This window comes from Pogoniulus pusillus, chromosome 41 (assembly GCF_015220805.1).
Source record: "Pogoniulus pusillus isolate bPogPus1 chromosome 41, bPogPus1.pri, whole genome shotgun sequence".
Lineage (NCBI taxonomy): Eukaryota > Metazoa > Chordata > Aves > Piciformes > Lybiidae > Pogoniulus > Pogoniulus pusillus.
The window spans coordinates 90,648-104,764 of record NC_087304.1 but is presented as its reverse complement, the minus strand read 5'-3'; the positions used below and the strand labels follow the sequence as shown (position 1 = coordinate 104,764).

The 14,117-nt window shown below is 55.0% G+C and overlaps 1 protein-coding gene across 1 annotated transcript in view; it reads left to right on the top strand.

Annotated features, from left to right (window-relative positions):
• The window catches only part of UNC13A (unc-13 homolog A), a 38,946-nt gene that overhangs the window by 320 nt on the left and 24,509 nt on the right, over window positions 1–14,117 (top strand). The window contains exons 2-10 of the mRNA XM_064175322.1: window positions 5,288–5,317; window positions 5,641–5,740; window positions 5,952–6,069; window positions 6,232–6,355; window positions 6,530–6,603; window positions 6,696–6,750; window positions 7,363–7,398; window positions 7,921–8,131; window positions 11,921–12,511. Of these exons, the coding sequence (XP_064031392.1) occupies window positions 5,288–5,317; window positions 5,641–5,740; window positions 5,952–6,069; window positions 6,232–6,355; window positions 6,530–6,603; window positions 6,696–6,750; window positions 7,363–7,398; window positions 7,921–8,131; window positions 11,921–12,511 (1,339 nt within the window). The remainder of the gene's footprint in view (window positions 1–5,287; window positions 5,318–5,640; window positions 5,741–5,951; window positions 6,070–6,231; window positions 6,356–6,529; window positions 6,604–6,695; window positions 6,751–7,362; window positions 7,399–7,920; window positions 8,132–11,920; window positions 12,512–14,117) is intronic.

The following is a 14,117-nucleotide window of genomic DNA, read 5'->3' as shown; positions in this document are numbered from 1 at the left end:
CGGCTCCATTCACAAGGAAACGTCTCCCGGATTTATGAATGAACGGCGGGGGCGCGCGCGGCGCGGGGCCTTGGAGTGGGGGTGGGGAAGCGAGGGCGTGCGTGGGCGCTGCCCGCCCGTCCGGGGTCACCTCCCCCGTAGGCAGCGCCGGTGAGGGAGGGCTCTTGCAGCTCCCATCCCAGCCTCCCGCGTCTGACCCTCTCCACCTCCAGGCGCCTTGGAGCCCCCTTCTTCTCCCTCTCCTCCTCCCCCATCTTTCTCCACTCGCCCCTCAAGCACAGACCTCCAAAGATCCCCACCCGTTCACTCTCTCATCTCTCCCCAAATAGCCCCCCCAAGCACCCCTCCAGACCCCCGCCCTGCACTTCGATCCTCAGGCACCCCAACCAGGCAGACACAAGCCCCTTCATTCCCAGACGTCCCCACCCTAAGCAGGCCCCAGACACCCCTCAACACCCCACATCTATCTCCAAGTTTCCACGCCCCCAACCCCCTTGCTCTAAAGACCTCCCCATGCTCCCAGATATAACCTGTCCCCAAGCACCTCCACATTCCCACCCTCCCAAACCAAACCCATACATCTCCAAATCCCCCTTTCTCCCCTCCCCAACTCCTAAATGCCTCCCTAGATTACACTCCCCCATGCCCCACCTCAGACATGATAATGCTGGGGGAGTTGTGGGCAGCTGTGGGGATCAGGGCAGGAGTGTGGTGGTCTGATGCTGGAGGGCTCCCAATTAGGGGCGCTGGTCACAGCATGGGTCAGGGAGAGGGAGCCTGGCACCCCTGCATGTTGAGCCCTGCCCGGCTCAGTGCACAGATGGGTCCTGCAGTCACTCTGGATTGTGTATGCAAATGCAGGGGCGAGAAGTCTTGCCGGGGGGGAGGTCCTTTCCCTCCTTTGCAGGTCCTGTGGCACCATGAAGGGGAGGCACTGGTGAGTCCCCATGCAGTAGGATGGAGGTGTCAGAACAAGGGGGAGCACAGAATTCTGAGATTCACCCACCAGTGTCCCCTCTCCGGGGGAAATCAGGAGGACAGTGGAAGCTCTGCCACCGCATCCTTGGCCCTTAGGAGCTGTCACAGCCGCCTCTACCGTGGTAGTGCAGTGAGCAGCGCCCTGGGAGGCCGAGAGCTGTGCCAAAGCTGGCATGCCCCTGCGTGCCCCTCAGCTGGGCAGCAGCCAGTCCCAAGTCAGAGTCTGCCCCTCTGGCAGGGCGAGATCGGCATCTTTGCTCCCATTTAAGGGACTGTCACCAGCGTGACACGTCCAGCGAGGGCGAGGGTGGATGACGAGGAACAGCTCCCTGAGGGGGATGGTGAAAAACAGCTTCTGGTAGGTTTGGGCTTCCCCCACCTCCCAGCCGCTGCTCGCTGGAGGTTGCTGTTTCTGACACCTTATTTTTAGGGTCCCAGGGGTGCCACCCCCCAGCCTCTCACAGCCTTCCCTTATCTCTCTCAGGAAGCTGAGGCCATGCAAAACCCCCAAGGGCTTCATGCTGGGGGAATGCACATCAATGACAGACACTGAATTGGCCCTAGAGGTGTGGGGCAAGTGGGGACAGGGATGTATGTCTGCGAAGGGCAAGTCTGAAGTGTTGATGGAGGTAGGCAGCTGGACAGGTGGGTGGATGGACATCTGGAAGAATAAGTGGATAGACAAAGGGTCAGATGGATGGAGGAGGGGGAGATGTGAACAGGTAGGCAGAGGAGTGGGTGGGTAGGTGGGTGGTGAAGGGAGGGTGTGGATGGAAAGACAGAGGAGTGATGGACAGAGATATGGGTGGATGGACAGACTGGTGGATGGATGGATGGGTGGGTGGATGGGTATATGGATGGATGGATGGGTGGGTGGATGGGTGGATGGATGATTAGGTGGATGGATAGATGGGTGGTTGGGTGGATGGATGGGTGGATGAATGAATGGGTAGATGGGTAGATGGGTGAGTGGGTGGATGGGTGAATAGATGGATGGGTGAATGGGTAGATGGGTGGATGGGGAGATGGGTGGATGGGTGGATGGGTGGATGGATGGGTGGGTGGATGGGTGGCCGGATGGGTGGCCAGGTGGATGGATGGGTAGCCAGGTGGATGGGTGGGTGGATGGATGGGTGGATAGATGGGTGGGTGGACGGGTGGGTGGATGGATAGATGAATGGATGGATGGGTGGGTGGGTGGGTGGATAGAGGGTGGATGTGTAGATGGGTGGATGGGTGATTGGATGGATGGGTGGATGGGTGGGTGGGTGGATGTATGGGTGGATGGATGGAGGATGGATGTGTAGATGCGTGGATGGGTGATTGGATGGATGGGTGGATGGGTAGGTCGACGGATGGGTGGATGGATGGGTGATTGGATGGATGGATGGATGGATGGATGGGTGGATGGGTAGGTGGATGGATGGATGAGTGGGTGGATGGAGGGTGGATGGGTGGATGGGTGAGTGAGTGAATGGAGGGTGGATGGGAAAGATGGGTAGGTGGAGAAATAGGTAAATGGATGTACAGACAGGGGGATGGAGAGACAGACTTGTTGTGGAATGCCAACAACCCAGCCTGTTGCCATTTTGTTCCCTGCCAGCTGCCTCCTTTGCAGTTTTCCCAATGTGCAAGCAGGGCCCTCAGGAGGAGGCTGATTCCCCAGCCTAGGAAGTGCCTCTGTATCTTTAAACCACCATGGTTGGTGGTTGAACCAACCTGGGGTCCTGCTATCCCAAGCTCCTTATCTGAAGGGCCACAATGAATTTAACCAAAGGGTGGCACCCCAGGACCCCCTGTCCCTGTGCCATCTTTGAGGACCCGTTCATGGGTGGGAGGATGGCACAGCGCACTCCATTCCGGGCCATTGGCTGCAGGTGATGGCTGAAGGTCTTCTCCTCAGCAGTGTCTGTCAGCCAGCAGAGCCATGTGTTCTCTGGCTAATTGCTTGTTCCTGGCAGCTTGGCTGGCTTTGGAGGTTTCCTTCCCCTGCTCTCCCGTTTTGGAGGCAGAGACTGGTGGAGAGCAATCAGCACTGATGGGTGCACCTGGGTGCAAGGCAAGGGTGAGCTCCCATGCTGAGGGTCCCTCTGCAGCTCTGGGCACACACCACAGGCAGGTCTTGGTGCCAAATAATGTATTAGAGCAGAATAATAAAAAGCCCCATATAGTATAGACTGTGTAACATAATGCAACACAGCACTGATAATGTATAAGTGATGCATTATATATAGAACATAAAAATAATGTAACATGTTATAACATCTAATATAACAAGTTGTGTTATCTTGTGTTATGTTATGTTTATGTTACATTAGGTAATGTTATGTTGTGTTTATGCTGCATTACATAATGTTATGCTATGTTGTGCTGTGTTCTGTTGTGTTGTGTTATGTGGTGTTGTGTTATGCTATGTTGTGTTGTGTTCTGTTATGCCTTCTTGTGTTCTGTTATGCTATGTTGTGTTGTGTTCTGTTGTGTTGTGTTATGTGGTGGTGTGTTATGCTATGTTGTGTTGTGTTCTGTTGTGTTGTGTTATGTGGTGGTGTGTTACGCTATGTTGTGTTCTGTTACGCTATGTTGTGTTCTGTTATGTCTTGTTGTGTTCTGTTATGCTATGTTGTGTTATGCTATGTTGTGTTGTGTTACCTTACATTATATTATACATAAAATAAAACAACCTAATACTATAGTGCCCAGTGGTGCCAGCTGCACTCACCCAATTGCCTGAGCTCCTAGGTCTGCCACACCAGGGGATCTTCAGGATCCCAGAGCCTTGTATATGGCCTTGAACCAGCCCACCCATGCCCAAGTGAAGCCTCAGTACTCAGAGTAGTGTGATTGTCTGAGAGCATGGCTGCCAGTGATGGGGCTGGTGACCTTCCTTTGGGCAATGGGTCACCCAGTGTGTGGCTTTCTTGGCACTGGGCAGGTGGCCAATCCATAGGATCCCCAGTTATCTTCCAAAGGGTGTGCTGAGGCTGCTCCACAGATTTCCCCCTGCCTTATTACCCCCAGAGGCGCCTTGGGCCTAGGCAGGGACTGCTCATGCTGTCTGCTCTGAACTTTGCCAGACATGTGGAGCTGGTAACAGCCCCAAGGCCCCTCCAGTGCTGGCAGTGGGTGATAGTGGCTGACAAGTGGCACATCTCTGAAATTAAATTACCCTGGTATCACCAGGGCTATTTTCATCCCTCCTCAGTCACGTTGTTCTTCCTCTGCTGGCACCTGCCTCATTTAACTGTTCTCTGGATGCTGTGTCATTCCTACCCTGCATGCTCACCTCCTGGGAGCCCTCAGGATGCTGCTTGCCCCTGCCGCCCTTGGCTTGGGCAGTACTGGTGCTCTTCCCAGCTTCCTGTTTGCCTCCCCATTGTGGGCAAAACTTGAGTACCATCCCCACCCTGCACTCCCACTTGCAGTGTTGGTGTAAAGCTGGGGGCCACCAGAGCACAGCTCCTCCAAGCTCCTCTCCATGGCCCTGTCAGGAGATGCCCAGCTGCCCAGGGCATCTCTGGAGCCTGGTGACCCATTGGTGATGTTGGTAGCACTGGAGGATGTCAGCTGTCCTGTCACTATCAATGTAGATGGATATTGTGGCCATCCTCCCAGTAATTAAAATCTCCAATTGTCAGGATGGGAACCAGCCTCTGGTGTCCACAGGAGCGGGACAGGGCTGGTGTGCAGTGGGGGGCACTTTGAGACTCTTGATTGCACCACATTTTGGGGTACACCTCCACTACCCTAAGGGCTGTGGTCAGGTGAGAAGGTTCACAGCTTCCCTAGATTAAATCTGTGTCAGAGGTGGGAGATGATGAGAGCCTTAACTCTGGTGTTGCTGGCTTGGTGACCCCTGTGGGGGCTGGAGCTGGAGGAGAGTGCTCCCAGTGCCCCCCCACCCCAGCCCTTTCGCAGGAGCACACATATGGGAACATCCCAAATGGATCTGAACTCAGTAGTCATAAATTAAAGGCGGTGAGTAGAGGCTGCTCAATTGTGACTGCAGTCAAATGTTTCAGGTTGTCCCAGAGGGGCAGAATATGGGGAGAGGCCTTTGCCAGTCTCTGGTGTCCCACTCCACATGATGCCTGATCCCCCTTCCTCATGCTTGGCTCTGGAGTCTTTTGATTTACACCACCAGCAAGAGGCATCTCACAACCTTTCCCCGTCTTGCAGCTGGGAATGGTGGAAGTTGAGGGGCAGCCAGGTCTGGGGTCCTTCCACCTCTTTGACACCCTGGTGGGAGTCCCCAGCTTCTACACAAGTCTCTTAGGTTGAATCTCTTCCCTCTCTCTCTTTGTCCCTGCAGTTAAAAAGGCCAAGTTCGATGGGCCCCAAGGTAAGCAACTGCTAAACCTGCCTGCCCACCTTGGGGTGTGGGGCTGAGGCCTGGGGCTTGGCTTTTGGGCTGGTTGGATGTGGCAGGATCAGAAAAAGGGCTGGGGGATGCATCAGCTCTGAAGGCATTGTCTGGCACACAGAGATTGGGGTGTCCTGGACAGGACTGGGGGGCTCACAGGTAGCCTGGACAACTCAGAGTGCTGAGGGCAGTGCAGAAGGACCCCATGGGAGGGTGGCAGTGCAGGATTCCTAGGACTGTGGGTGTACAGCTGGGGTGGGGGATACACTGGGAACCATTTGCCTGTGCTCTTGCTCCCACAGAGAAGTTTAACACCTACGTGACACTGAAGGTGCAGAATGTCAAGAGCACAACCATTGCAGTGCGGGGCAACCTGCCTGCCTGGGAGCAGGACTTCATGTTGTGAGTAACCAGGGCCCAGCCTTGGTTCTCCCACCCCTGCTGCTCCTTCCTGCCACCCCATCATGGGGAGGTCCTCCTCTACTAGTGCTCCTCCTGCCCCCAGTCTTGGCAGGCTTACTTGAGACCTGGGGCCAAGGAGACAGTCAGAGGCTGGGGTGGCCTCAGGTGGCTGCTGTGGAGGGGGTGACCTGGTGCCTCTCCCCCTTCCCAGTGAGATCAACAGGCTTGACCTGGGCCTGACGGTGGAAGTGTGGAACAAGGGGCTCATCTGGGACACCATGGTGGGCACGGTGTGGATTCCCCTCCGGACCATCCGACAGTCCAATGAGGTAGGGAGCTGGGCATGTCCATCCCCCTGCCAGACCCTACAGGAAATGTAGCCAGAGCCCTTGGAGAGGACGTTACTTGGAGCACTCCTGTGTGCATGGGGTGGTGGTGTCAGGGAAGGGGTGCCTGTGGCAGCTCTCTTCACCCCAATTTCTGCCCTGCAGGAGGGCCCTGGCGAGTGGCTCACACTTGACTCCCAGGTTATCATGACTGACAACGAGATTTCAGGCACCAAGGACCCCACTTTCCACCGCATCCTCCTTGACACCCGCTTCGAGCTACCACTGGGTGGGTATCACCCCTGGGCTCTAGGGGCTGGGGTTCATTCTTCCTTGTCCCCAGCCCCAGGGATGCTCATGGGCCTTGGGCATGACGATGGGTGTCTGATCCTGTAGCCCCAAAAGCTGGGGGCTATTTTGGGGTGGGATATCTGTGCACCAATCGTGGTCTTTGCCCTTGTAGATATCCCTGAGGAGGAGGCCAGGTACTGGGCCAAGAAGCTGGAGCAGCTCAATGCCATGCGGGACCAGGATGACGTAAGTCAGGGCACAGCCAGGCCCAGGGTGAGGGCCATTAGGGAGCTGCTGCGCTGCCAGCAGGCAGCTCTCACTGGCCTGTCTCTTCCCAGTATGCCTTCCAGGAGGAGCAGGAAAAGCCTCTGCCTGTTCACAGCTCCCAGTGCTGTAAGTGCTGCCCTGTTCCTTTCTACTGCTGTGGGACCCTCTCATTGCCCTGTCCCTCCAGCTCCCCACACCGTGGGGTCCATGCTTGCCTTTGTGCACTGGACCCCAACCCAAGTAGGGCTCAACCTCCCCCCACAATCTGTCTCAAGCCTTGTTCCCATCCTCCCTCCTGTGTCTGCTACTGTTTGCTGTCATACAAGAGCCACACCCAGCCTAGCACTGTCCCAAGCCAGCTCAGTGCCTCGGTGCCCAGCCCCAGGCCCTGTTTCCTGTGCAGTTCAGTGCTTCTGTGCCAAGCAGTGGGTTGGTGTCACCATGCCCAGCCTCAGGCACTGTTTTGCTATCATTGCACCTAGGCCTGGGCACTGTACCCAGTGCACTTTGGTGCCACCTTGCCTCTACTTAGGCCCTGACCCCATCACATTTTAGTATTGCATTGCCCAATCCAAATCACTGTCCCCAGCACAGCTCAGTGCCCTTGAATGCTGTTCCCCAGCCCATCTTGGGACACTGTCTGCAGCTGAGTTTGGTGCCACCGTTCTGGGAAGATGCTGTTTCCTCCCAGCCAGCTCCTGCAGCCACTTCCTCTCTGCCTTTTTTTTTTTTTTTTAGGCAACTGGAATTATTTTGGCTGGGGAGAACAGCAGAGTGAGTATCCTGTCCCCTCCTCCCTCTCTGCTTGGTGGTCCCCAACGCAACCCCCTTCTTGTGCCATAGCCTAGCCTGGGGCTGCTTAGGGGTCCTGGAGCTTGGGTCCAGTCTGTGGCTTTGTGTTGTGAGTCTCAGCTTGGTGAGGATGGAAGCACCTGAGCATCCTGTGCTATGCAGGACTATCCTCATAGGCTGGCACTGTGAGGCTGTGTGCTCTCAGGGTGCCCTGATGGCAATGAGCAGGTTGGACTTTGCCCCTACCCTGTACTACTCTTGTCAGTTTTTGTACACCTTATTTCCCCCCTTCCCCTTTTTTTCTCCAAGCCCCTTTCTGCAGAGGGGAACCTGCACGCACATCTTGTCCCCAGCCTGTTCCTGAGTCCATCTCCCCAGCATGGTCCCATGTCTGTGGCAACACAGTGGTGGCAGTAGGGAAGCTGTGCTGGGTGTGGGGCAGGTTTGGGGTATCCCAATCTATAATAGCTGTGGGGCTGTGCCACTCACTGTGTCCCCTTGCAGATGATGACCTTGATAGCACAGTGGATGACAGAGACAGTGATTACCGCAGCGAGACCAGCAACAGCATCCCACCACCTTACTACACCACCTCCCAGCCCAATGCCTCTGTCCACCAGTACCCCATGAGGCACCAGCAACAGAGCTCCCGGGACTCCTGCACTGACTCCATGCAGAGCTATGAGATGGACTACTCAGACCAGCATCCCATCAGGTAGTGTTGGCACAGTTAGCTCAGCCCTGGGACCTGCTCTCTCAATCTGCCCCCAAAAGTGGCAGAGGACAGGGAGCTCCTGGGTTGATGTCAGGGAGGGTGCTCCCAGCACAGTGAGTGACAAAGGCAAGGATGTTGAGGCAAGGAAGATGGTGCTGCTGCTGCCACCAAGCCTTGCCTCCTCGCTAAAAGGATTTCAAGCTCTTTTGGGTCACCATTCTTCTGTGTCCTTCTTGGGCTTCAGGAACCCCAAGCCCCATCTGTGCTTGCTGGGAGCTGAGCTCGTGGGATGTGGCCTGGCTGTGGTGGAGGCTGCAGGCAGAGCTGCAGGCAGGAATGCCTGCATAGTACATCATCACCTTGGCCACAGCACAGCCCAGTTCCTTGCCAGCATCCATCCCAGGATGCCAACTTCATCCACTGGGACAGGGCCTCACTGCTGGCGTTCTCATAGCATCAGGGAATTGCCAGGGCATGGTGGGTGACAGTGTCGCGGCACCTGGAACCTCGCTGATGATCTTCTTCTCCTCCCCGGCAGACGCTATGGTAGCGTCGACTCTGCCGCACACGGACGCAGTGACGCTGAGTCCGCTTCCGAGTCGAGCAGGCGGACCAGCCGCCAGCCTTCCCTTGAGAGCAGGCGGTCCCTAGACCTATCTGATAGGTGGGTCACTGCAGCACTGTGTTCTGTGGTTGCTGCAGTGCTGTGTGCTGTGGTTGCTGCAGTGCTGTGTGCCTTGGGTAGCTGCAGTGCTGTGTACTGTGGTCACTGTAGTACTGTGTGCCTTGGGTAGCTGCAGTGCTTGTGTGCCGTGGGTTGCTGCAGCGCTGTGTGCCTTGGGTTGCTGCAGTGCTGTGTGCTGTGATCGCTGCAGTGCTGTGTGCCTTGGGTAGATGCAGTGCTGTGTGCTGTGGATGCTGCAGCACCACTGTGATGGCCTGGGCAGGATCTACTCCAAAATTTATATTGTTTATCAATTTTGATATTTAGCAATCTCACCACAGTCCATAATTTGTAATAAGAAGAGATCTTTGTCATGGTCATGGAAGGTATGACACAGAGGGAAATAAGCAGGGCATCCACAACACTAGCAGTAGTGTAACAAACATTATCTGGGAAAGAGAATCTTGTGGCCAATCTGCTGCTTGCCCTCGGAGACCCGAGAGGCTCCTTTCTGCAAAGGCAGAAGGCACAATAGAAGTCAGTTATAGATAGGCTTATAAATATTTACTCACAAATTATTGTCTCTGGATTCCCAGGGCTAACTACAGTTTCCAGACAGTACCCAAACACTTAAAGGGAGTTCTGTTGATGTCTTGATAGCTGTTGAGGCTTCTAGATCTTCCCAGGCTCTAACATGGTGCTGGGAAAGAGGCAGACAATCTCTGACCTGATCCTAGTTCTTAAACTCCAGACTTGCCATGGAGGTTTGCAGAGGTGCAGGCAGGATGTCTTGCACATGTGCAGAGAGCACGATGTTGGTGGCACTTAATGCCTTCTCTTGGTAAACTTGAGGCACTTAAGTTTCCAGGTAGTTCGAGCCCAAAACATCAGGACTTGTTATTATGTAACAGGCAGAGTCTGTCAGAGCACGTTGTCAGAGCGGAGTGCACATTGGCAGAGCAGAGCAGTGAGGCAGAGCAGAGCAGAGCCAAGAGCAGGTTGTCAGAGCAGAGCACTGCTTGCAACTTAGCTCCATCTATAATATTTGCTTGAGTGTAATAGCTCCTTTGTCCACAGAGATTCACCAATCAGAACAGCTCTCTACCAGACTGATCATATGAGGTGAAACCAGGGCTTGCTTACCCTTATTTGGGCAAGACGCTAACAAGTGCATAAACACCTGTGGGTACCTGTTTATCACTTTGGGAGGGGAAATAATGGCCCAGGCCTTTATTTTTCTCCAGTCCTTGCTTCCCCCATCAGCAGAATGGTCGGGCAAGCCAGGACATGTTTTAGGCCTATTTGCCTTCCACAACAGCCATGTGCTGTCACTGCAGCTCTGTGTGCTGTGGTCACTGCAATGCTGTATGCCTTGGGTCACTGCAGCGCTGTGTGTTGTGGTCATTGCAGTACTGTGTGCTGTGGTCACTGCAGTGCTGTAAGCCTTGGGTCACTGCAGTGCTGTGTGCTTGGGTCACTGCAGTGCTGTGTGCTGTGGTCACTGCAGTGCTGTGTGCTGTGGTTGCTGCAGTGCTGTATGCCTTGGGTCACTGCAGTGCTGTGTGCTGTATTCTCTGCAGTGCTGTGTGCTGTGGTTGCTGCAGTGCTGTATGCCTTGGGTCACTGCAGTGCTGTGTGCTGTATTCTCTGCAGTGCTGTGTGCTGTGGTTGCTGCAGCTCTGTGTGCTGTCACAGTGTGCTGTGGTTGGTCCTTGCAGCCATGGTGAGGCCAACACCAGTCCTGGCAGGGTTGGCTTTATGCCACTACAGGTTATCCCTCTCCCCACCCAGGCTCCTTGGCAGAGGAGCAGTATTGGGCTGCTCTGGGTCTCTCTTGCCCTGTGGTATTCTTTCTTGCCTCTTGTGTCTCAGCTCATGAGGATAACGCCTCAGCACCTTGCTCCTGCTCACTGGCACAGTGACTGTCTGGCAGCACCACTGCCTGTTTGCTGTCATGCCAGTAGGAATGGGAGCTGGGGCGCTGGGAGCGCAAATACCACCCTCCATTTTTAGTCACCTCCCAGGAAGCACCTGTCTGGGTAAAAGCCTCATTCAGTGGTTAGGACCCTCATGGTGTGCCAAGGGCCCTGCTCTCAACTGTGGGCAGAATCAAGCTGGGGAGGTGAGAGGTTTCCAGACATAAGCCATGTCTCCTGCACCCCTGTGCCCCAGCTTTCCCTTCCCAGGGTACCTGGATGATGCTGGTTCCCCTTCCTTCTGGGACCAGCCGGGTATCCTCCAGCATTGTCCTTCCTGTGGTGTATCCTTGTTCCCCCCTACCTGGTGCAGGTACTCTGGGCCCAGAAGTCTGCCCCTCCTGTCCTGTCCCCTTCTCCCCTTCTCCCTTGCCCACTCCTGAGGCCTAGCTGCCAGTGCTGGAGACATGGTGTCGGCCTCTTCCTAGGCATGTCCCTGTCCTGTCTGCATGTTTGCTTATGTGAGCCTCTCTTCATGGAGCCCTCCACAACTGCCCTGTTTGCAACACCTTCCTGATCTGCAGGGAGCCTCTCTGCATTGCTGCTCCCCCAGGAACAGGTGGCTGTGAGAGGGGTGGTGCTGGAAGGCCTGGGGCCAACGGGACAGATGCATGTAGTGGGAAGGGGTCTGGCCTGGCAGGAAGAATGGAGAAGGAATTCCTTGGGTATGGATCATGTGGTTAAGGGGAGTGATAAGGTTGAGGGAGGGGATGCCAGGAGGTCTACAGGAAGTGCTGAGGTGTCAGGGTAAGAGACTGGGTGATGGATCTCAGGGTTTGGGGCAGGATGGTCTGTTGGGAAGCAGGAGGCAGAACCTGGTTGTGGTTGCTGCCTGACAGCTGTGCCTCCACCCCTGGCAGCAGTGAGCCGAGGGGACAGACACCATCCCCTATCTCCCTATGCTCAGCCCAGTCAAGAAGGTCAGGTCCTTGAGGGTGCCCCAGCCTGTGAGGCTGTTCCCAGCCCATGGAGCCTCCTGAGTCGCTGGCTTCAGCTTCCAGGACAAGAAGCTCGGTGTCCACCGAGGGCTCTGCCCCTGGGGGAGCTGCAGTGTTGTCTCACCTCAAGCTCTTGCTGGCGTGGCACGGGACAGACAAGGCTGTGGCGTGGACCCATGGAAGCCCTGTGCTTGTCCCCTTGTCCCCACAGCCCCACAGGAAGCAGCCGCTATGCCTCGTCGGCAGAGCTGAGCCAGGGCAGCTCCCAGCTGAGTGAGGACTTCGAGAACGAGAGCCTGCGCGACTCAGAGCTGGACGAGCGTGACGGAGACTCCTACCACTCCTGCCACAGTTCTGTCAGCTACCGCAAGGACTCACCTCACTGGGAGGAGGAGGATGACCTCTATTTAGAGGAGGGGGAAGAGGAGGAGGGGGAAGAGGAGGAGGAAGAGTTCAATGAGGACTACAGCGAGAATGAAGAAGGCTATCCCAAGGAGGAGGAGGACCTGCAGGAGCAGGAGCAGAGCACCTACAAAACCCATGAGCATGATGCCTACCCCTTACCACAGAAACCTCCTGGGCAGCAGCAGCAGGTCCCACAACAGCAGCAGCAACCCCAGCAACCCCAGCTGGTCCCACAGATGAAGCTGCAGAAGGAGGAGAGGAAAGAGGAGAGGAAGGAGGAGGAGGATATCTCTGTCCCCCAGCAACCTCCAGAGGCTCTTGAGACCCAGCAGGAAGCAAAGGAAGCTCCCATTGAAGAGGCAGCTCATGAGTCTGAGCCCCCAAAACCATCTGAGAGGTAAGAGGGAGATGTTGATCTGTTTCTGGGATTGCTTTGTGCTTGATGATATTGAGGATGCTCTAGAGGTAGCCTGGGGCTGGTGCTGTGCTGTAGTGTCAAGGGACAGCACTAAAGATCTTCTGCAGTGTGTGGGATCTTTCCAGGTACTTGAAACATTGCAGTTGGGGAAGTCCACCTTGTGCTACCCAAGCAGAGGTCAGGCCTCTTGGGCAGACTGCCCAGGCCCAGCCACCAGTGTCACGCTAAGCAGCAGCAGAGCTCAATGCATTTGGGATCCTGTCAGAGCTGCTGTGGTACAGGATTATAAAGTGGAACAAATCTGGAAATGAAGGAGGTGAGGGCTTGGGGCTGAGATTCCTCTGCTCTGGCTCAAGCCATTGGCTCCCTACATGGAGGATGTACCCTTGAACTCATCACTCAGAAGATCTGCTTCACAGCTGCATCACCTGACTGCCTTATACTGAGGGAGCAATTTCTATAAGTGAGATCTGAAGGACGCCTCCAGAATAGCTGTAGAGGCCATTGGTACAAAGTCATGCAGTGGCAGGATGAGGGCAAAGAGGTTCAAACTGCAGGCAGTTAGATTTGGATTAAACATTAAGATGAAATTCTTCCCCATGGGGGTGGTGAGCCATTGGAACAGGTTGCCTAGAGAAGCTGTGGAGCCTTCAGCCCTGGAAGTGTTGCCTTGAGCAGCTGGGTCTAGTGGGAGGTCCCTTCCAACCCAACCATTCTATGATCCTATGTATTGGTCTCTGCCTTTTGTTATTGAACACATCCATTTCAGCCTGGTTTGGTGAGTAGTGCTGCAGGGGAGAAACATGAGAGGCTTTTTCTTTGTGTTTTAGTTAGTTTAAATTGTTGGCCAGAGCTGGGGACTCTAAGTTTAAGGAAGGTGTAATGATCTTTTCCAGAAAAAATACACATTGAGGCCCAAAGGCTGATCAGAGGCCTGGCAAAGGTGGCCTTAATTAATGTCTGCCTGCAGTGCCTGTTCTCTGTGCAGGGGGCTGAGCACCAGTGACTGTGGATTTGTGCTAGGGACCACAGCTTAGCACAGAGGACCACAGATCAGCACAGGCAAGGCCACACAGGGCTCATTTGGACAGGTTCACCTCCTGAGCATCCCATGGCCTCACTCAAACCTGGTTCTGGGCACCCATTTGTAGTGTCTTCTCACATCAGGCTCTGCAGGAGGCTGGGATGTTTGGAGTATTTATTTTCTTGTCTTCCATGTCTTGATTTTGCAAGAGAGGAGAAAAAAAATCCAGATCAACCAGGAAGCTCAGGCTGGCAGGTCCTCCTGGGCTTGAAGCCACTAAGAGGATGGGAGCTTTTAACCCTGGAAGATCTCACACGGTGGAAAGTGACCAGAGATCATCTTGCTGAGGAGATGAGGAGCAGAGGATGTTGATTCCACGAGCTTATGTCACTGACCATTCTGTGACCCTGCATAAGCAGTTCTGTGACCCTTTGCTTCTGAAGGGATCCCTCTGTGTCACTTGGATGCCCGGGGCAGAGAGACTGAGTTGCCCTTTCCCTGATGACTCCTTCTCATCGCTCTGCTTTAACTATGCTGCCTTCTGCAGTGGGACTTGCTACC